The 23,126-nt window shown below is 42.7% G+C and overlaps 1 protein-coding gene across 12 annotated transcripts; it reads right to left on the bottom strand.

The window, feature by feature from the left end:
- Positions 1–1,949: 1,949 nt before the first annotated feature.
- Positions 1,950–22,247, bottom strand: CDV3 (CDV3 homolog). Of its 12 annotated transcripts, none has more exons than XR_006207185.1 (7): positions 18,783–19,445; positions 17,927–18,003; positions 8,698–8,843; positions 5,744–5,903; positions 4,281–4,330; positions 3,782–3,877; positions 1,950–2,013 (listed from the first exon to the last, which is right to left on the bottom strand). XR_006207185.1 is itself a non-coding variant. In XM_042955487.1 (6 exons), exons 1-6 carry the CDS (start codon positions 19,020–19,022, stop codon positions 3,861–3,863), a joined length of 690 nt encoding a protein of 229 aa, XP_042811421.1. In that variant the 5' UTR covers positions 19,023–19,445; the 3' UTR covers positions 1,950–3,860. The 12 variants fall into 12 exon arrangements, 9 of the variants coding, with proteins under 9 accessions (XP_042811421.1, XP_042811424.1, XP_042811422.1 ...); XR_006207184.1 differs by having other exon boundaries at positions 1,950–2,254; XR_006207186.1 differs by adding an exon at positions 5,011–5,092 and having other exon boundaries at positions 1,950–3,877.
- Between the last annotated feature and the right edge of the window lie 879 nt (positions 22,248–23,126).

Here is a 23,126-nt window from a genome sequence, read left to right on the forward strand (position 1 = left end):
TGAATTAAAAAAATTAGCAAAGGATTTGAATAGATCTTTCTCGAGATATACAAATGGCCAATAAGCACACAGATGTTTAGCATCATTGGTCATTACAGAAATGCAGATAAATCAAAACTACAAGATATCAGTTCACACCAACTAGGATAACTAGAATTAAAAAGTCAGGTTAACTATCTGTAGTTATGAAGATGTGGAGAAATTTGAATCCTCCGATAATGGCTAGCGGGAATGTAACGTGGTGCAGCCACTTTGCAAATTTGGTACTCAGAAAGTTCTATGACCCAGCAATTCCACCCCAGATAAATACCCAAGAATTGAAAACATGTTGATCCAACTTGTACACGAAAGCTCATAGCAGCATTATTGGTAAGAATGAAGTGGAAATAACCTAAATGTTCAACTGACGAAATAAACGAACGTGATGTACCCAACTGTTTGGCAATAAACAGGAATGAAGCAAGATGCACACTGCAACAGGGACAAACCTCAGAACCCACCAAGTTAAAGAAGCCAGTCAAGACTACATGTCGGATAGCGCTGTTTAGAGGAAATGCCCAGAGAGAGAAATCTAGAGACAGAATATTTGTTGCCTAAGGCAGGGATCTTGGGGAAATGGTAAAGGATTGCTAATGGGTATGGAATTTTTTGGGGAGATGGAGGAGTATGTTCCAGAATTCATAGTGGCGATGGTTGCACAACTTTTGAGAATGCACTAAAAACTACTAAGTGTACACTTTGAAAAGGCGACTCAGGAAAAAAAACCCCACAAAACACTATGGAGTAACTGAAAGCAGGGATGGTGTTTTGTACGTTTTTTTAAAATTTTTTTTTTTAATGTTTATTTATTTTTGAGACAGAGAGACAGAGCATGAATGGGGGAGGGGCAGAGAGAGAGGGAGACACAGAATCCGAAGCAGGCTCCAGGCTCTGAGCCATCAGCCCAGAGCCTGACGCGGGGCTCGAACTCATGAACCGCGAGATCGTGACCTGAGGTGAAGTCGGACGTTCAACTGACTGAGCCACCCAGGCGACCCTGTACGTTATTTTTTAAAAGCACTTTCACGAGCTCACGATTCGGGAGTTCGAGCCCTGCATCTAGCTGTGCTGACAGCTCGGAGCCTGGAGCCTGCTTCTGATTCTGTCTCCCTCTCTCTCTCTCTCTCTCTCTCGGAGCCTGGAGCCTGCTTCTGATTCTGTCTCCCTCTCTCTCTCTCTCTCTCTCTCTCTCTGCCCCTCCTCTCTCCAAAATAAACACTTAAAAAAAAAGTTTGTTTTCAAAGAGAGAGCAGAGGGAGAGGGAAGCCCAAGCAGGCTCCACACTGGCCCCAACCCTGGGATCATGACCTGAGCTGAAATCAAAAGCCTGATGCTCATCAGACTGAGCCACCCACGCGTCTCGTACATTATTTTAAATAGGGCTGTCAAAACACTCAATCGAGGAGCCAGAATGACCAAATAGCAATTGTTACCACTAAACATTTAAACTCCATTACCAAAAGGGACTTGAAATACACTCTCTAGCTTAGAAATTTGGGGACTATAATGCAGACTAAATCCCGAAATTTAAAATGGCTCATTTGAGAAATCTGTAAGCTTCAAGGGGTAAGGCCCCAGATCTTTATTCCACACAGTAAAGATTGTAGATTCTGTTGCCATGGTTTGGGACAACAAAATGTAATATGGTAACAAAAAAAGTACATTTCAACGCTTTAACTTTGGTGAAGAGTGTCCACCGCTTCCATTCCAGATGTCTTTTTAACATTCAGAGTACTCTGCAAACATTTATCAAATGGGAGTTTTACCCGAGATGAGATTATCATCCTCCCACAGCAATGGAGGCATGACATCAATTCGCCATTTTCAAAAACAGAGACTAGGTTAAAGATTAAGAATAAAAATTATGAGGGAGGTGGGGGAAAAGGAATAAAGACTATCAGACTCCAGAATCCATATATTTACCTTTTATTGAATTTGTTAATGTTACAGAGTTCTTGCACTGCCAAACCATGCCTGAGAATTCAAAGAAAGAAATGGTACAATGGACAGCCTCACCCACCCATCATACAGTATATTAAAACTTGATTCATGTGCATTTTTATAATTTCACAATCTTTTAAAAAGTTATAACAAGAGTTGGAACTTTATATCTCCCGCAGGTCTTCAGATTTCTAGCGTAGTATGCCATTAAATAAAAGTTGCGCATATTCATCTCAGTTCATTCCTCAATAACGTAACCCCCAACAAAATTTTGCTGGAAAAAAAATGCATACTTTTCAGGGGAAATATGTGGCTCAAGGTCCAAGAGACTATTTGTTAAGATTTTTGGTTCCCAAACGAAGTCTTCAGTTTAACCAAGAATCCCTTGTTTCTTGCTTAATCATCCAACCTCTCCTTGGCTGGCTCAGCTACTCGCCCCAATACACCAGAGGCCAGGCATCCTGCCTGCCGCCTCCAACAACGCCGTTAGGGCCCAGGTGTGGTGGGCAGGTCCTGTCAGGAGATACTGTCAACTCCCAGGAGCTGATTCCTGCACTGACACTTTCATCAGACTAAACTCCCATAGGAGATGCCCCCACACAGGAATAGTTCTACTCACTCTACTCGCTCGTTTGCTTCACTCTTGCCAGTAGCAAGTCTGCAACTCCTGCATTTGGCAAAGGGATTTATTATAGAGAAACCCAGACTCTGCATCAAGCAGTCACATACCACTTTGAAGTATTTCTATTGAACCAGATACAAAACTAGTAAATTACCAGACTATCTCATTAGATGGAAAGACTTCTCAGTAATCCTGGGTAGCTTCCTGAAGTCCCTTTAAGGACTAAAAATTACTGGATAGTTTAAGCTGTAATTATTAAAAACAGAAGTGCTACATCACCTGTCCCTCTCGCCCCTGACTCTTCAAACGAACAGACATACCAAAAGGTTGAGAACAGAGCTAAGCTGGCACAGTCATTGCATCTACGGAAGGTCCAATACCTTAACAATTTGGGCACAAGTGTATCTGGAAATCTTGTCAAAGATCACGCAAGATCCGTGAAAACCCAAGTGGGTTTTAGGTGAAGGTTCTGCTCACGTTGCTCTGGATTTATAAGGACAGGTCAGTGAATCACGTGGCCTGAGCAGAGCCCTTACTCTTTCCACTGCAGTTTACTGTACAGTTTAGACCTGATCAGAGGAGGCTTTAGCAGCACCTGAAGGAGAGCCCCCTGCATCCACTGCCCTTTACATCAAAGGCTATTTGGTTCCACTCTAGGGATTGGCAAATTTCACGAGACGTTTCACAATCCTAACGCATATTTCAGGTTACTTATTCAACCAAGCAATATGCTCTGTCAAAGAACTTATTCCAAAAAAAAAAAAAAAAAAAAAAAAAAGGCCTTAATGTGGAACACAGAAAAAGCACTACCCAAATAATAAGAAATCACTAAAAGAAGAAAGATCACTCCCCCCCACCCCCTTTCCCACTGGGTGGACCCAAGTTTGGTTGAATTTAACTTATGGTTACCCCAGGATACAACTCAAAGTTTAAATTATAAAATCACAGCCCTACTACACAGATTATCTGAACACAGGAGTTCTTTTGAGAGCGGCACGTTCCAGGAAGTCTAACACAGCCCACTACAGAGTATTCCTTAAGGGTGGGGCACAGGACAGGTTAATTAAGGTCACTTAAATCTTCATCTTTTACAGCAGATCAGAACCGAGATGGCTGACTTTCTGCAGGATTTGATAGGAATCCAGGAGAGCTGGTTTCAAGCTTCACACCGACACTTACTAGCTGTAACCTTCGTGTCCAGAAGTTGTGATCCACAAGAAGTCCGCGACGAGTGCAGCAAACCTGAGGTAGTCAGCCCTTACGAAGGCTCAGTATCTGAACATAAAAAGATTTTGAAATGACCACTGGCTGCAGTTTGTTTTTGTACTTGCAGAGTAATAATGAAAGAACACTGCTGAATCTAGTTCACGCATTTATAGAACAATGAGAATCCCCCTACATCCAATACAACACAAAGAGCAGTGTGACACTTATGCTTCCATAGTGCAATAGGGACGGTCACTTATATCGAGTGGTCTGCATCGGCCGTGGGTCCAGCAGAGATCAGATGATGAATGGCTGTTCCTGGTGGTTAGCTGTGGTCTAGTTACCTTAGAAGGGTTAGCAAAGACCATTCCTTAATTGTACTGTGTGTGGCTGCTTTTCTGATTTTCAAGCACAGCATACTGGTTGTCTAGCTGAAGTTTAAGGGCCTGGTTTTTTGAAACCTCATCCCTACCTCTAGTTTTGTGTCTTACTACTTCAAAGCTCTTCTCCATTTCTTTATCCCTAAGGGAAAAGAAATGTAATCAGTAAATATTTCTTTTTCACTGGGTTGTTGTGTAAATTCTTCCTCAAATTAAAAAAACCAACCAATCAAAACAAAAAACAAAACAAAAAAACCCCCCAAAAAACAAAAAACAAGTCACCCCTTAGAAGTATCCTGAGGGAGGAATAGGAAGGGAAACTGGTACAGGTTTCCCTTCCTACACTGCTTCCCTTCCTACACTGCTTCCCTTCCTACACTGCTTCCTGAAAGTTCCTGTTACACCACTTGCTTTTACAGAAGACGTACATTAGGATGGCAATAGCCTTTTCCCGTAACAGTGAACATCTCTCCAGATTTCTTTCAGGTAGCGAAAACGCGCACTAACATAGGTCTTCCTGTAAAAGTGAAGTGTAGTGCAAACTTTCAGAAAGTGAGGGATCCTCTCTGCTTTACGCCATTCTGACTTAGGAATGCTCTGCTTTTGACAGGGGAAAGTTGCACATAAAATCATCATCAAATCATTTTCTAGGCTTCAAAGGAACAGAAAACATGAGTACTGAGGCTCTATGGTGTTGTTTTCTGTGGTGGCAAATCTATTTTGGGACCAACCTGAAGACAACTGGAAAGTCAAAAGGCTATCTAATGACACGGTGATTCCTTCTAAGAGTCACTTTTATTTTTAGCAAACAATAAATAATACCTCTCTTTCTTTATGCATAAGGGCAATGGTTTTCTTATTCAAGTAAAGTTCTCATCATTCAATGATTTCTCCTCACTTCTTCCTTATGGGAGTGGGTCAGATAAAGTGGAGGCTTAAATTAGGCTCTCAGAGGCAAAAAAGGCTTGGATTTACTTTAAAAAAGCTACCTCCCCCCCCCCCCCAACAGTATTTCCATCTAATGTCTTTTACATTTCTTCCCGTTTTATTTACTTTAAAAAATTCATGTCCCTAAAAAAGATGTGGATGTGCCAAATGTGGTCATTTAACTCCAGGTAGCATTCATTTTAAGTACCTGCTGAAATAAGATTATTTTAATATTAGATTTATAAATGCCAACATCTTTCATCTATTCACATCAACTGGGAATACAATGAAAATACCGCTCTTACATTTCTAGTTTCCATGTTAGAAAGAATTCTAAACTAGGCATGACTTGTCATAGCTACAGAACAACATATAAACCAAGGATAAAGAGACCTGGTCTCTTGGCGCTCTTTCCCCACAGCCCCCTCCAGCCCTCCCCCTTTCCAGCCCTAAGGCAGGTAAGTCCTACCCTAATTCTCAGCTGCCTGTCAGCTGTGGCCTGGGCTTTACCTACAAGAGAACGACCCCCCTCCCCCAGCCCAGGTGGGTTCTCCCATCTCCTACATCCCACTCCCTGGCCAAGGGACAGAGCACGCCAAGATAAAAAGGCAAGAGCTGGAGTACTTACTTCCGGCTTTCTACATGCTTGGCAGTGGACTGCAGGGACGGGAACTGTGTGTCACTGTAGATTTCTGGTGGGCCTTGCGGTGTTTTCCTTGTTGTGGTTAACCTGGCTCCAGGGGGCCTATACACACCGCTAGTCATCGCTGGTTCTGGGGTTTCTGTAACTGACATTTCATAACAGTTTAGAGAAACCATTCAAACGCCTGGCATTTTAATAAGCTATTCTCACATTCCCAATCATTTGATAATTACAGAAAAAAACAATACCTACATGACAGTCTCTGGAAAACAGAAAGTTACCTGAGAGTCTGAAAGCGAAAATACTCTTATTTTTCTAGGGTAGTCTAATTTTTCTCCCATGTACAATTTTAATTACCTATGTAAATGACTTCTTTCTAGAATTCAACTTACTGGAAGTGGGAAAGAAATCTGCTGGACCTGGGAGGCAGGCCCAGGAGGGACTGCCTTTCAGAGTATGACCATGTCAGCCCTCAGTATATATATCGGCAATGTGGATAATCACCTCTTTACCTGGTTGATGGGTTAAATAAGATGCCAGTATAAAGAATTTACTTACTAAAATGCTTGCGTATATATTTTTAATTCTAAAAGACTAGTAAAAAAAATATACTCGATACCCTGAATTTCACTGTCATATCATAAATGGATCTTATTTTATAAAACACAGGAAAAGCAAGAAAAAACTAAACCGCTGAACAGCCCAAAGTCTTCCATGATGGCTAACATTTTGGGGACAGAGCCTTCTGGCTTTTTGCTATGTTATCATTTTTCTCCCCATTCTCAACATGGATTCAGTATTTTACATGTTGTTCCATTTATCAAAAACTTCCTTTCAAAGAAAAGCCTACATCATTTATTAGCTGCAACATAATGCATAATGCATAAAGGGTTATTGTCTCATACGGCTTTTAATTAAGCGTGGGAAAGCCATAATATAACATGCATTCATTAGTTACTAAGCACCTGCTATGTGTCAGGTACTGTTCGTAGTGGGCATACAAATGTTAAGGACCGGCTTTCGTGAACTGTATATTCTGGCAACTAGCCACATGCAGCTATTTAAAATGAAAGACTTAAAAATTCAGTTCCTTGGTTGTATCAGTCGCATTTTAAGGACTCAATAGCCGCATATGGCTAGTGGCTACTATGGTGAACAGTGCTATTCCATCACTGCAAAAAAGTACTATTGGACAGTGTTATCCCAGAATAAGGAAATCAAATATGTAAAAATTGGTGCCATACCAAAAATTAAGGTGGGGGAAGGGTCTGTCCAGGGAACACATGATGGGTAGGGACTCAGTGACGAGTGAAAAGTGAACAAGGCCTGAAAGAAGGAGGCCAACATATTGAGTTGGTAAACAAGCCAAATCAGGTCTGACACTGATCTTATAAATGTTTTACTGGAACACAGCTACACTCAATGGGTGTACGTATGGTCTACGGCTGCTTTTGTGCTGTAACAGCAGAACTGAGTAATTAAAATAGTCTTCTGTATGGCCCTCAAAACCTAAATTACCTACTATCTGGCCCTTTACAGAAAAAGCTTACTTAGAGACTCCCAATATAAAGGAGAGAATTCAGGCTGAAAACATATGCACAAGGGCCTGCAGCAGCAATGTGCCTGGTATGTCCAAGGAGCAGAGTGAGCAAGGACCTGACTAAAAGACAAAATCAGAAAAAGAGATCCCAAGACAGGCATCTAAGGTGCTGCAAGTCTGAGAACTTCAGCTTCTATTCTGATTAGAGGGGACACCACTGGAGGCTTGTCAACATCTGAGACACTTTCAGGTCACATTTGAAATGATCACTACACTGGCCACTGGCTGCACTGGGAACAGTGTACGTAGGGAAGCAGGCCGACCACTTAACAGGTTACTGCAGTAATTCATATAATGTTGTTTCGGGGTCAACTCTATGTGAAGGGTTCAGTTTTGGATATGTGAATATTGAGGTGCTGGGTACGTGGTTAAGATCTACGTGTTTGGAGGTCAGGGGAGATCTGAGTGGATGTGAATTCTGGAGTCGCTGGCATGTGGAGATTGCCAGGGGAGTAAGGCCACAGAGAAGAGAGTGGCAAGGGCTGAGCGCTGGGGATGAGTATCACTTAGAGGCAGGGAGGAAGAAGAGACCCCAGCCAGGGAGTCTGAGAGGCAACCATTGAGGAAGCAAGGAGACCGTGGTGTCCTGGAAGTCAACAGAAGAGTGTGTTTCAAAGGGGTGATGAGCTACAGCAAATGTTGAGGATGGGGAACATCGAATGAGGACAGAGACTGGGAAACGGAGTTTAGCAATGCTGAGGTCATCAGGGATCAGTGACAGATGCAGTAAAACATGTTAAGAGCTCTGCTGTTAGCACAGAACCTGCTTTGGAAACTGTCCCTCCCCTCACCCCCCTTCCTGCCCCTCCCTCACATGCCTTCAAAAATAAACACAAAGTTGAATGGAAAAAGGTAACACAGCAAAGTACTCAAAAGGATGCAAAAATGTTGACACACAGTAGTTATCTGTGATCTCTGGGCAGTAAGATTTGTTATTCTTTGTATTATTCTGTATAAAAAACGAGTGATACAATCTGCCCGTGTGAGAATTCATGCTTCAAGACAGTAAAATGGGGAGAAAAAAAAGAAACACAGGTGGAAACACAGGTACTCAATCATCCATTAGCCAACTGTCAAAAAGTAAAACAAATGACTTAAATATTTAAATTTGGCAAGTTAGTTTACATAAAAATGTAAGAAGCCTACAGAAAAGCACATATCTTAACTTCCAAATTCCTTTCCTAAGGATGTAAAAATCTTTAAACAGACATATACAAACCTCTCCCCCAAGAACAGAAAGGAACCCCTCTTATTCTACCACAGCATTCATTCAGTTGAAAGCTAACCATATGTAAAACCATACGTAGATGTCTTCGTGAAAATAAAACATTAAGATTACCAATTACTGCAGCAGGAGGTGCCTGTACCGGAGCGGTTTTATTCCAGGGGCCGGAAGATTTTTCGACACCACCACCACCACCTCCACCTTCTTCCCAATTATCACCTGGATCTTCTCTTTTTTCATTATCTTCTTCTTCCTTTTCACTATTGGAAAAGCAAATGAGGAAATTCAATTATAAATTTTTTTTTAAATGTTTTATTTCTGAGACAGAGAGAGACAGAGCATGAGTGGGGGAGGGGCAGAGAGAGAGGGAGACACAGAAGCCAAAGCAGGCTCCAGGCTCTGAGCGGTCAGCACAGAGCCCAACGCGGGGCTCGAACTCACAAACTGTGAGATCATGACCTGAGCTGCAGTCGCTCAACCGACTGAGCCACCCAGGTGCCCCAGGAAATTCAATTATAAAACCGCCAGGAAAAGTGTCAATCCAAACCCTTAGTTCTATCAATGCTGATATCTGTGTGACCCTTGAAAAGTCGCTTAACCTCTTCAGAGCCCCAATCCCCCATTTGTTTAGCACTGATGGTAAGCATTATTTTCAGGGATGAAATGATTTTTGGAAGTTGTGTGTCATTGGCTAATTGTTTAGTACATATCACAAAAAACTCTCAAAATTAGAATTCACATTCCAATAGAGAAAACAAATCTGCGTTCAGTATTTACACCACTGCTACAGACTTTTTAGTGCCAGTCTCTACTGTGTGACACAGGGAATATATCTAGAACTGGTCCCGATCACCAGATATGTCACCTGTTTAAAAAAGAAGAGAATACAAAAACTCAGTCTTCGGCTTTACTAGTGATTATAAATGTGACACATACATCATGGTAACACACCATCCTAAGACTGTCTGCAGTGGTTTTAATGCGAATTTCTGATTTCTTTATTCTTTATTGGCTGGAGTCAGAAATCAGTGAGTTAACTGTCAAATCTAACTTCCTTTCTGCAACTATTTGTCCTTGCTGATGCCACCTCTGGCAGACTACCAACCCTTCCATGAATCACGTTCTATGACAATGGTGGTTTTTCCTAGAACTTCAGCCTATCAACCTCCCTCTTCTCTCCTATTGAAAAAACAGGATGTTGCCTAAAGCTGTCCCTGGCCTTCCACGTTTAAGACATGTCTCCCTTTGATATCTAATCAGTGATCATGGCTGTAACAATGTACACCCTACCATGTGACCTTGGGATCATCATGGCCTCTCTTGGCTTCTGCAAAAGGACATCTAAGTGTGCTTTCCTTCCATTACAAGGGAAGTCCTGGCTATAAGACAACCTTCTTGAATAACTAATGGTCTCCTTTAAAGACACACACACAAATAATTTCAAAGACAATGTCCACCAAATTTAGAGGTCTAGGGTGGCAATCAGGAAGGGGAGAGGGGAACAGACGCATCTTCAATCTCCATCTGTAGCACAATTTTACTTGAGACTATAGTTCAAGAGGAAAAAAGAACAGAGAATATGGCCAAGCCACCTTTCAGTTTCCCTTTTCGTTAATATATAATAGAATCTAGTGCTGCTGTTTAAAATGTTAGGCCTATACTAACATGACAGTAATATTCAATTCAATGTCAATTAAACCAAGGACTTACTAAAACAAAATCTATATACCTAATATTAAATAGGAAGGTATTTTAAAAATGATTTTAAATTTATTTATTTTTTATTTTTTATTTTGAGAGAGTGTGTGTGCAGCAGAGGGGCAGAGAAAAAGGGAAAGAATCCCAAGCAGGCCCAGCACTGTCAGCTTGGAGCCTGATGTGGGACTCCATCTCATAAACCCTGAGATCATGATCTGAGCTGAAATCAAGGGTTAGATGCCAAACTGACTGAGCCACCCAGGGACCCCTGAATAATTTTTTTTTTTTTTTAATGTTTAAAGAAGTAGCTGGGTACTAGAAATCGTGATTTTATTTTTGTTCATGCAGCACGTAGTTATGAGCAGATTCTAAAGCCAGACTGCCTGGTTCTGCCACTTACTAGTCAGGAGACTGAGTATAGCACTTAACTTTTGTATGCCTCAGTTTCCACAAATGTAAAATGGGGAGAACAGTAAGATTAAGTGAGTTAACAGACACAAAGCACTGAGAACAGTGCCTGGCATATACTAAGCAGTTAAGTGTTTACTATTACCTGCTTTTTAATATTCATTTGAGCTTTCAAACAAGCAGCACAGATGCCACCGCCTTATTAAGAAACAACTAAGATGGAACAAAACTCAAAATTTCTAAAATCCACAACATGAACATTTTTTTAAAAAAAAAATGTTCTTTTTAAATGGATTTAAGCTTATTTATTTATTGAGAGAGGGAGAGAGAGAGAGAGTGCGTGCACGCACAAGCGTGCGCTGGAGGGGCGGAGACAGAATCCCAAGCAGGGTCCACACTGTCAGTGCAGAGCCTGATATGGGGCTCTGACATGAGATGATGACTTGAGCCAAAATCAAGAGTTGGAGACTTAACCAACCGAGCCACCCAGGCACCCTTTAAATGGATTTTTAAAAATAGAAACCAAACACTATAACCTTGTTTTCTAAAGTTTATATGTGGAATGAATGACCAGGTAAGGACAGTAAGGTCCTAATTTATCTAGGAGTCTAACAGTGGTATCCAATCATTAGTACTGTCCACCACCCCCCATTTTTTAAAATTCACTTCTGAACCCACAGCAATGCAGTTACACTTTAATATTGGTTCATGAGTAAAAACATACGTGTTATATACCTAGTTACATCAGACTTGTTAGTAATGTCGCAGCATCCCAATCCAGGCTAGACAAGAAGATCCCCACAAAGATTTAAGAACATTCATGGCACTTGTATTGTCATATATACCCCAAGGTATGTTAGCTTTCATTTCAGTTGGTCATCTACATTTTGAAACAGTTAACTCAACAAAATGTGCTGAACCACTATTTTTCAAATACATATAGCGGACTCTTAAGACAGACTTTTCTTTAAACTGCTTTAATATTTGGTGATTAATACATCTAAACCCCAGAATTATCAGCTTGTAGTAAACAATTAACTAAAAACCAAAAAATTCTAACACTGATAATCCCTAAGCCGAATGGATTATGGATAATTCTAATACATTTCTTTATGCTGTTATACTTTTCAAATGTCCTTAATGTATAGTTTTTGTAATTCACAACAAAACATTAAATAAAACCCCCAATTTGGTCTGATAGAATACTGAGGGTCCACTGTAAAAGAAGGTTCCTTTACTATCTAGTGTTTATTACCTGTTCACCCTCAGAGACAAGTGAAGAACTGAATCACTAATCTAAAAATCCCGTTAAATTATAAACTATTCCTAAGAAATAAGAGTGATTTGTTTAATTCAAAGAATTGTATATCTGTAATAATAAACACAAGACAACTTAATATTTTGGTTTCTTAACATTCTGAAGTATTAGTTAAATGAAACATTGGAAACTGTCTAGTCAGGACCCTTCATCCAACAGAGGGAACTAAGGGCCAGAGATGCTAACAGCCTTGCCAAAATGCCATAGTACTAAGGGCAGGGTAGAAATGATTTAAATATCTGATTACTTTTCTGTATTTACACACTCCAAGAAATGTCAAATCTCTAAATACTGTAGTAAGACAAATGTTGCAAAGAATTATTCCCACAGAAGTCAATAGGCTAAAATTGTGTTTGACCCAAATAAAATATACATAGCTTCTTATCAGCTAAAATTCACATTTCCTAACACTACTCTGCTACTTGTAAGTATATTATCACAACTTAAAGTATACAGTCTTAAATATGCAAAAGTCCATAAGGCACTGTTGGTCGTAAGGCGGAATGATGATGCTAGCAAAGGGAGTATTTACAGAGCATCTAAGAGGCCGGGAAGTGTCCTACCACTTTGCAAAGTTAAACCTCTCAATACCACCAAAGCAGGCAGGAGGCTCACTGACACGGGAGGAAACTGACACTTGGACATTAAGTCCCTCCCCCAGAGCTACAAAGTAGGGGAGCCAATCCCTGGGTCTCCAAAGCCCTTATTCTTTCATGTTGCCTCTTTCATTTTATCCTCTTTAGAGCTCTAATATATGACACAGAAATTTTCTCTATGTTGAGAAATTCACTTTCAGGAAGGTTGATCAGGATTATACATCCTGCAGCAGTTTATTAATAAAAATGGAACATTCTTACCTCTTTATCTCAAGGGACATTACATGAGAATTTATGCATCCCAATGCTAGGATTTTAGTAGCTGTGCTTCTATGAGAATGGTAGGTACCTCCATTGGTTTGACCCTATTATCGAACCACTGTTAGACAACAGCAAAATGAAGACGGACATGCCCGATGAGCTATGCCGGCAGCCTAAAATGGCACTGCACCTCCTCCAAAGACTTTCTCAACCTCTTCACGGCAGACCAAGGGTCTCTCTCCTGTGTTCCACAGCACTCTGCACATCACTGAAATGATCTACTGACGTTTAGTAGAGCAGGACTTATTTCTTTTGTATTATTGTTTTTTTAAATATGAAATTTATTGTCAATTTGGTTTCCATGCAACACCCAGTGCTCATCCCAACAGGTGCCCTCCTCAATGCCCATCACCCACTTCCCCCCCACCCCCCCACCCTCCAGCAACCCTGTTTATTCTCAGTCTTTAAAAGTCTCTTATGGTTTGCCTCCCTCCCTCTCTAACTCTCCCCTCTCCCATGGTCTTCTGTCAAGTTTCTCAGGATCCACATAAGAATGAAAACATATGGTATCTGTCTTTCTCTGTATGACTTATTTCACTTAGCATAACACTCTCCAGTTCCATCCATGTTGCTACAAAAGGCCATACTTCATTCTTTCGCATTGCCAAGTAGTATTCCATTTTATATATATAAACCACAAATTCTTTATCCATTCATCAGTTGATGGATATTTAGGCTCTTTCCATAATTTGGCTATTGTTGAAAGTGCTGCTGAGCAGGACTTATTTCTACAACCCTGATGTCTGGCACACTTCAGTCACACTAGTATTTGCTACAATTGAATCCAGCTTGGATGCAGGAATGATTTCTTGAAAGAACAACTTAATCAGCTCTACTTAATGGGTTTAAAGGTCTACATCTCTTAACAAGGTTCCTAAAAACACCCACTGGGCTCCAAGAACTCAATTCTTTATTTAAAGATGACAAATGCTCAACATTTACTTCAAATATTAAATGAAATCCTTCTCTCTCCCAAAAATCCATTTTAAAGAGAGGAGAGGCCACAGGTCCTACCATCAACCAACAATCTAAGCTCCAGTATTAGGTCCCTTTTTTTATCACCATCCCAATGGCACCCCTCCAAAGAACTTGTCTACAAACGATGACCTTGAATACATCTATTAACTTAGACACAAAATTTGACACAAGCTCTTACAATACTTTAAAATTTTTTTTTAATGTTTGTTTATTTTTGAGAGAGAGAGACAGAGCATGAGTGGGGGAGGGGCAAAGAGAGGGAGACACAGAAGCCAAAGCAGGCTCCAGGCTCTGAGCAGTCAGTACAGAGCCCGATGTGGGGCTCAAACTCACAGACTGTGAGATCATAACCTGAGCCGAAGTCGGATGCTCAACCGACTGAGCCACCCAGGCGCCCCAAGCTCTTATAATACTCTTGGCAATTAAATCTTGAGCTAGTTGGTAAATGTGAGACAGGATGTTAGTATGATATGTTTGTTGCTACTGAAAACTTCTTTTTAAAAAAGATTTTAAGTAGTCTTGATACCCAACGTGGGGCTTGAACTTATGAGATCAAGAGTCATATGCTCCACCAACTGAGCCAGCCAGGTGCCCCTCAAAAATTTCCTCTCTCAAATGCACACTTATCTTCAATAAAGGTCCATGAAGGCTAACCTACCTGAGGAGTAGTGTCAAGAACTTTAAGGTGATATGCCATACCTGCAGCAGACTGAAGATAAAGCAAGTAAGGCAAAAATGATCAGTAGATCTAAGCAAAAAATAAATGGGCACTTATTTTACTATTCTTGCAACTTTTCTGAGGTTTCTAATGTTTCAAAGCAAAAAGCTAGATGAAAAAATTTATAAGTCTGAAAATTTCAAGTTACTTAAAAAAAAAATTTTTTTTAACGTTTATTCATTTTTGAGAGACACAGCACAAGCAGGGTTGGAGAAGAGGGAGACACAGAATCCAAAGCAGGCTCCAAGCTGTCATCACACAGCCCGACGCAGGGCTCAAAATCACAAACTGTGAGATCATGACCTGAGCTGAAAGTCAGATGCTTAACTGACTGAGCCACCCAGGTGCCCCCTCAAGATACTTTATGTCAATTTCCAAAGTTTCATATTCCCTTATCTCATTCTGAGATGGCAAGGCTGCCTCTCAGACAGAAAAAGGTAACAGATTAAAGGCATAAAGAACCACCCACCCCAACTTCTCAGAGAAAAGAGATCTCATTTCTCTGCCCCCTTCTAAGGGTTTCTGCCTAAAAAGTAAGACCAAGCTATAGAAGACAATAACTGGAAGTCGATAGCAGTGTTTAAGGCTCTTGAGAGAGGGATTTTTGTTTGTATGGTTATACTAATGCCAACCCGAACATGTAATTTTCTCCTATTAAGTCCACTGTGAACTGACTCACCAAAGTCTATCAGACATGATAATCTTATGCATCTCCACTACCCTTTCCCTCAAATCTTGGTATTATAAACCAGGTACCTCATGGTTAAATAACAGAAATTCTCAACACTGAATCATCCTAATTTACCTACTGAACAGAGATGATTAATGTCACCAAGTGGGTATTTTACAAATACCCTGCTCAAAAATCCTCACAACAATCCTAGCATGTCTCAATTTTGTAGATCACAACCAACATTCAACAACCAACCAGCTTGCCCAAGGTCACACATAAGCGGCAGGCTAAAATGCAAACCTGAGTTTGTCTATCTCCAAAGCCCATGTTTTCGAGACATTATCATCTCCACTCCACTTAACTGAGTAACCTACTTCCATTCCTATGAACCAAACTGTCTTTCCCTGGGGACCCCAACCCAATTGAGTTTCAGTGTCAAGAACATTTAATACAAAGTTTACAAGGTTTTTCAATATATAAAGTGAAAATATTAGTCATTATTATTAAGCCTCAGATGACAGGACTTCTCACACTCAAGTTTTTCCTGAAGGCTGTTAGATTCCTCTTTATTGAATGGTTTATGAAGGGAATGGAAATATAGACTCTAGATTCCACAATGACGGGAGGATCCACAAAAACAGCTTCCTGAAGGTAGGTTTTTCAATGTTAGAAGGTTAGGGGAAAACCTGTGGAGGACCACTTAGGAGAAATGACTACATGCTAAGAATAATGAAAAAACAACATAAAAGCTGGCCTGCTTCAGGTCAAGCAGAACTTAAACACTCATACTAGCCTAGCTGAGATTTACCTGTGCCCCTAGCAAAGGTGAAAGAAATGACTTAAGAACTATTTCATCACCTCTGGAGTAGCCAAAAATAACTCTGAATATGGGTATGGAATTTAGAGTCAACGACAGAAAAACAGGTAATATCCTCCATAATAAAACAAAATCAGTTTCTTGCATTCAGTGAATTTGAAACCTTTCTCCCTCAGAAAGCGCTACTCTTGCTCAGTAAGTTCACTTACTGTCATCCTTCCTGTCCATTCAAATCTACAGAACGTGCAGTCAAGGGCCTGTGGTCAGGCAAGGCAGACCTAGAGCCTTATTCTACAGCCAAACAGGAACCACATACACAGGCAGTTCTACAACCCCCCAGTGATTAAGAACTTCACAATACCTCCTCTTCATTTTTACAGGGCAAGCCCTGGGGAAAACAGGGATATTCTCTCTTCTTAAAAAAAAACAAAGTTTATTTAGAGAGCGTGAGGGAGCGCACACATGAGGAGTGGCAGAGAAAGAGAGAGACAATCCCAAGCAGGGTTCTCGAAGGGGCTCAATCTCACAAACCAACCCTGAGATCATGACCTGAGCCGAAATCAAGAGTTAGTTAGTTGCTTAACCAATGGAGCCACCCAGGTGCCCGAAACAGGGATATTTTCTAAACCACACCTCTTCAAAGACATCTAACACACAAATTCAAGAAGTGGCTGGGAATAAAACCGTAGTCTAATCATGTCTACGTAACATTACTACAAAAGAACTTCAAGAGTGGAAAAACCTCATTTCCTAAAAAGTCTCCCACTATCAGTCAGGTTTCACTTTGGTTAAGCTCATGAAACAATGTGAAAGAACCTAGGACATAATGCCTGGCTATGGAAGGAATGCAACAAATGTCAAAAATATTAGTCCTGGTTTTTGAGTCAGTTACTCAAAGCCGTAAATGTCACCATTTAGAGAAGTCAAAAGGCTGTATTCTGGTTAAGGAAAATTACTTCCGTCAGTGTGCCATGTGGTCACTGGTGTCTACAAATTGCAAACTTTAAACTGGAGGCAGTTCATTAGGATCTCATTTATTTCTTTAAACTGAGATTAAAGAGTTTTTATCTCAAAATGGTGGAACCATATATTCACTTGTTTTTTCTACCTTATGAGCCCATTAAAATATGACATTTATTTACAGGAATCTAAAACAAAATACCATAGATTGAACTTAGTATGTTAATTTCAAATACTTTAAGGCAACCAACCCAATTTTTAAAAAAGTCCTGTTTTCTTAAACTTTAAAAAGTTTAACATGCTTGGACTATCCAATGCCACTCCTATAAAATCCTCAGGAAAATTGATCTACAGTGTTAGGATAGCGGTTATTCTTGGGAATGAAGGCAGTGACTCAAAGCACCTAGGTTTCTTCTGTAGCAGCAATGTTTAGTTTCTTGAACTTGCTGTTGATTACATAGGCTGGTTTCATTGTGTGAACACCTAAAATCCGTATTTCTAAGTATGCTTCACCTACAAAAATATATATGAACTTGCTTATTGGACAGGATGTGAAAACCACGCCGTTCAAGCCACCAATATTAAAAGTAAAAATTTTAAAGGCCACAAAATCCATTTCATTTTAGCTGTCTCAAATAAGTAGGCAAGCTCTCACAGGATTTTGGAGCTGGCAGCTGATTTGATCAGCATATAGAAAGGACCGCCATCAGAGAGAGGAAGACACAATCCTTACAGCCCTAATAAGCGTATCTAAAGCATGAGGTCACTGTGTCTAGCTGCTTTGGGGCTAGAGAAAAACCAAACATACAACACCTATCCTAAGGGTTATCTAAACACAGAAGTAAACAGACCATACCTTATTTGCATCGCCTGAACTCTGAGGCCGCTGTAATCAACCTCTTTTTGTTCAAATTCTTTCCACTCATCTTCATCCTGTAAAACACACACCATTGGATCAAACAAATCTATTTGTTAAAATACAACAAAGGCAAATATCAGACTATGAAAAGGGGATCAAATATCTGGAACCTAAAGTATAGACTCATTTTCTGGCCAAAGCCCTTACTTGATCCAGAGGCCGGAGGGATCGGAGGGAGGACTGGAGGGCAAACTAGGCTGGAGGACAAACGTGCCCAAGCAAATTTCTTTTACCTCCACCAGTTCCTTCAAGAGAGCGGTTACTTTAAAAGCAACCAGGAAAAGTGGAACGAAAAAGTCAATAGTAACCCCACAACTAAACGTCTACCTCAATGTAGTCATGAGACTTACTCTGTTACAGGCTTAGAGGCCAAGCCCTGCCAGTTCGAGCTGCCACAAATGCGATTGTTAGAAAATTCAGCTCAGACTACTGGGCTAAAGTCGGAACACCAAATTACTCAAGAGTCTCAGAGTAGACGTCACCCGATAAATGCTGCTCTGGGCCAGGCACTTCGGCCCCAGACCCATTTCTCCTCGAGGGTGCCGCTGTCCGGGTCTCGGTCCCAGCCAGCGACACAAGGTGGAGGGGCGAGAGCGGGCTGGGGGCGAGGGGAGAGTCCCGCGGGAAGAGGGGAGCCGGCCTGGCGTGGGAAGCCCCCGTCACATGGCCAGCCCCCGCGCCCGTCCGCCCTCCGGCCGCCCCTCCCGGACGCTTCCCCGGGCGGGCGGGCGGCCGGCGGGGGCGGGCACATGGGCGCAAGCGCGCGGCCCGGCCCCTCATCCCGGCCCCTCACCTTAGTCACGGCCTTGGTGGCGGCCCCGGGGCCCGCGGCCCCCGCGCCTGCGGTCCCGCCGTCGCCCGGCCGGGCCCCCGCTCCCGCCCCGCCGCTCGCCGCGCCCGCGGCTCCGCTGCTCCCGCCGGCGCCGCCCGCCGCTCCCGCGGCGTTCGCCGCCCGGCTGCTCCGCTCCTTCTTCTTCTTCTTGTCCCTCTTGGCGAAGAAGTTATCTAGGCTTCGCTCCTCCGTCTCGGCCATGGCCGCAGCCTCCACGGCCCGGATGGGTGGGGCCAGCGGCGGGCGCGGCCCGCGGGACTCCGAGCTCGGGGTCGAGGCCGGCTCTGCGCTCACGCTCCCGGGCGCGGCGACGCCTCAGCCCGGCGGGGTCGCCGAGGCGTGTGTGGCAGGGCGGGCAGTTCCCCCCACGAGCTGGCGGGCGGTGGTACGGTCCGCCTGGGGGGATCGCGCGCTGCTCCCGCCGCTCGAGGCTGCCGGGGCTGCAGCTGCTGCCGCGACGGCGGTGCAGGATCCCGTCGGCCCCGCAGCCGGAGGGGAAAAGGAACGCGCGGGCCAGAGGCTCCGGCGAGAGTGCCTGGCTTGCGGCGGCGCGTGCAGGAGGAAGACACGCGCGCGCAGGCCGGGAGAGGAAGGGAGAGGGGGTGGGGAGGGGAGGGAGGGGGAGGAGGGAGGGCGGGCCACTAGAAAAGAGAGGCAGTGCCCGCGCCTGCGTACTTAGCTCCGCCCGCCGCTGTCGGTCTGCGGTGGGGAGGGCTGTGGGAGGAGACAGAGGCGGAGCTGGGAAAGGAGCCAATCAGGTGCCAGAACGAAGCACTTAGGCGACAATCCCTGCCTCAGACGGGGCGGGGCCTTGGGAAGGGGAGAGAAGGGTGTATGCTACATAAGTGATGTGCCTGATGGCTCCTTTCTTCCGATTGGCCGAGGGTTTAGCCTTGAGGGCGGGCATTTAGAGGGCTAATTGGTGACTTGGCTGAAGAGGTCCGGTGAAAGGGGCGGGTGGGTCCCAGCTGAGCGCATGCGTAGGGTGCACGCGTGTCTGCTCGCCTTTAATGAACTGTGGCCTTGTGGCTTGAACTTTTAGCGAAACGGAAATGTACTGTGTTAAACTAGTGGTGGGAGAGATGGTACCTCTCTTTATACTTTATACTTTATACTTCCACTCTTTCTGGTCTGACGAGTTTTAATTTTCATGTGATGAGATAATTATTAGGAAAATAGTGGGCTTGACGTTTAGGTTCTGTAAGAAAAGATCTTTAATAAGCCAGTAGGTAGATAGACACGGATTGACTTTTGTCTGGACTCCATCTACTGCTAGATACGTCCATCAAGATCGAGCTAAGGAAATATGATCTTCAAACTTCTGATTTGTGAAATGGGGGTATTAGCTATGTGGGAAAAGAGGACCTGTTCCCTTCCCAGCATTAACATGCATTGGATGCGAAATATGTGACTTTTTAATACATTTAAATAGTGCCCCCTGCCCTGACTTGAGTCTAGATGATGGCTGCAATTTATCCTTAGCTTTTATATCTGATAAAAGGAGGAGAATGATGTGTCATAGGGTGCGGATAAAACACCCATGTCAAACCTGGTCTTATGTTAAGTACTTTGTGGGCCTTGAGAATGAAAGGAATCCTTTTTTTCTTTTTTTTTAAGTTTATTCAGAGAGAGAGAGAGAGAGGGAGAGAATGTGAGCAGGGGATGGGCAGAGAGAGGGAGAGAATCTTTTTTTTTTTTAATTTTTAAAAATCTTTATTTTTGAGAAAGAGAGAGAGTGTGAGTGGAGGAGGAACAGAGAGAGGGAGACACAGAATCCGAAGCAGGCTGCACAGAGCCCAATGCGGGGCTCAAACTCACAAACCGTGAGATCATGACCTGAGCCAAAGTTGGATGGAGACACCCAGGCACCGCGGGAGAGAGAGAATTTTAAACAGGTTCCAAGCTTAGCTCAGAGCCTGTTGTGGGACTTGATCCCAGAGATCATGACCTGGGCTGAAATCAAAAGTCCAAGGCTTAACTTACTGAGCTACCCAGGTGTTCCAGGAATCCTTTCATATGAAAAAGGTGGCCTAGGGGTGCCTGGATGGCTCAGTTGGTGGAGCCACCCACTTTTGATTTTGGCTCAGGTCATGATCTCATGGTCATGAGATCGAGCCCTGCGTTGGGTTCTGCACTGAGTGTGGAGCCTGCTTAAGATTCTCTCTCTGTCTCTGTCTCTCTCTGTCTCTCTTACCCCCTCCCCCACTCTCACTCTCTCAAAATAAATAAACTTTTAAAAAAATTTTAGAAAAAGAAAAAGGTACCGTAATGTATTAGACTTTCCACTTCCTCCTTCTAAGGACAGAGGAGCGAACAGCCACTGAGGAAATGACTCAGACTATGTTAGTAGCTTCATGGGGTAGATACAGCACAGCCAGTAAATGGAGCTGCGTCTTTGTCTTTTCCTTTATAGTTTCGCCATTTAAAGGTGTCTTCCCTCCCTCCCCCACTTCCACTACTTATTAAAAGAACTAAGTCCAAAATATGTCAACAAAGTAAATCAGGTACCTAGCCTTGAGCAACAGCAAGCTTACATATTATTCCCCAAACATTAACTGCCCCACCCTCAAGATGGGCCCTAGGTAACTTCCTTCTGTGACACTACCTATCTTCCTGTGATGCAGGCCAAGTTAAGTATTGCTCCCACTCCATCTCCCTTAACATCTTTGTAACATTTTTCTTCCTTTCCCTTCTTCCCTTCCTTCCTTTCGTTCTTTTTTCCCTCATCTATGAAGCACTTATTTAGCTATATTTAAGGTTACGTAGCTTATTCTAGGTTGAATAATTCGTCATTCCTGCCTTCAACTCCATTATAATCAAGAAGATCGAGATATGAGTAACTGGAGTTCAGTCTCTCCTTTCTTAGGTCTCCATCAATATATCAGTGTCTTGAAGGAATTAATGCCTTGGGAAAATGCAGAGAAGGAACCTCAGTTGAGGGTTGACACAGCAGAAATCCCCACTACATTTTTCAGTGTGATTCATGACATGCTCCTAGAACATGATCATATGTAAGAAATTCAGGTCAGGCCAGTAGAGAGACCAGTATCTTTGTGTTTGTGTTATTGTCTGCAGTTACTGTCTCCTCCAAGAAGCTCCTTCCTATTTGAATCCTTTGCCCTGAAACTGACAGCATATATTCCCACCAGTTCCTCTTAAACTTCCCCTGACTCCTTCCTCCAGATTGATCACATAGGGCCCTGAATCCTGCCATCACCCCCTCATCATCACCTGTCCTCACCTTGAAGTATCCTCCAGCTTTCTCTTGATGAAGGTTTCTTCTCCTCTACCTTCCAGTATTTAGACCTTCCCCATCTGTAAAGCAAAACAGACCTTAATTTGTCCTTGCTAGATGGAAAGTTGAACATGGTGAGGACTCAGACCATTCCTAGATATTTAGCATATCTTCTAAGGATTTTAGTGCTGTCTGAACATGGAAATGTCTCTCTGAGTCCTCTGAAGTGGTACAGCCCAAAAGACATCATTTATCTCCCTCAACAAGGCCCACTGAGCCAATAGTCTGTGAGCTCAAGAGTTGGCAAAGGGCAGCTGGGTCTGGTCCCATTGTCCCCGGGTTCTTTTTTGCTGAGCTATTTGTTCCAAGTTCCATTCTGCTACCTAGACTGGAAATTCCACACATGCTCAGCTCAAAGGAATGCGGCTCATGCTGACCAAAGAGCTTGCCAGGAAATAGGGAACAACTTTTCATTTGTGGCTTCTTTTCATTTGTGGCTTCCTCTCTCACATCTGTGAGGCAGACTGTGCTACTGCCTGAGCTGTTCCACCAACCTTTTCCAGTTGGGGAGCAAACGTTTTCAGGTTACTTTCCCTGGGGAGCCTTGCTGACTTCTGCAGGCAGCCTGGTTCCTGACCTTTAAAGGTCCAGAGACCTTTTGTTTCGTATGGTATTTGATGCCTTCTTGGTATTTCCATGATTTGTTTGTTGTTTAACCTCATTCATTCATTCACTCGCTCATTAATTTATATAAAACATTTTTTTTTAATGAGCACCTACTGTATGCCAGGCCCTATGATAGGAATTAAAGACCAGTAAGTCAGAGATAAGCCCTACCCTCACAGAGCTTACCATATGGTAATCTGCTACCAGAAACAGACACACAGGTATATGTACATACAACTATAGCCAGTGAAAACCCTGGAAGGTAGGAATGGTGTCGGGCATGAGCCTATGTCACACAGGTGTTTGATGTTTATAGGATGTAAAATGTCTCCAGTAGTCCCTAATTTTTTCACATGAATAGGGGAATAAACAAAATATGAACTATCTAAAAGTGTTCCTTAAAA

The sequence above is a fragment of the Panthera leo genome, chromosome C2, assembly GCF_018350215.1.
Source record: "Panthera leo isolate Ple1 chromosome C2, P.leo_Ple1_pat1.1, whole genome shotgun sequence".
Lineage (NCBI taxonomy): Eukaryota > Metazoa > Chordata > Mammalia > Carnivora > Felidae > Panthera > Panthera leo.

Coding starts and splice junctions, on each gene's coding strand:
- CDV3 (XM_042955485.1), bottom strand. CDS start 19,022: ATGGCCGAGACGGAGGAGCGAAGCCTAGATAACTTCTTCGCCAAGAGG. Junction 5,904..8,697: donor ACCTCCTGCTGCAGTAATTG/GTAATCTTAATG, acceptor ATGAAATGTCAG/TTACAGAAACCCCAGAACCA. Junction 4,331..5,743: donor AAGCATGTAGAAAGCCGGAA/GTAAGTACTCCA, acceptor CTTTTCCCTTAG/GGATAAAGAAATGGAGAAGA.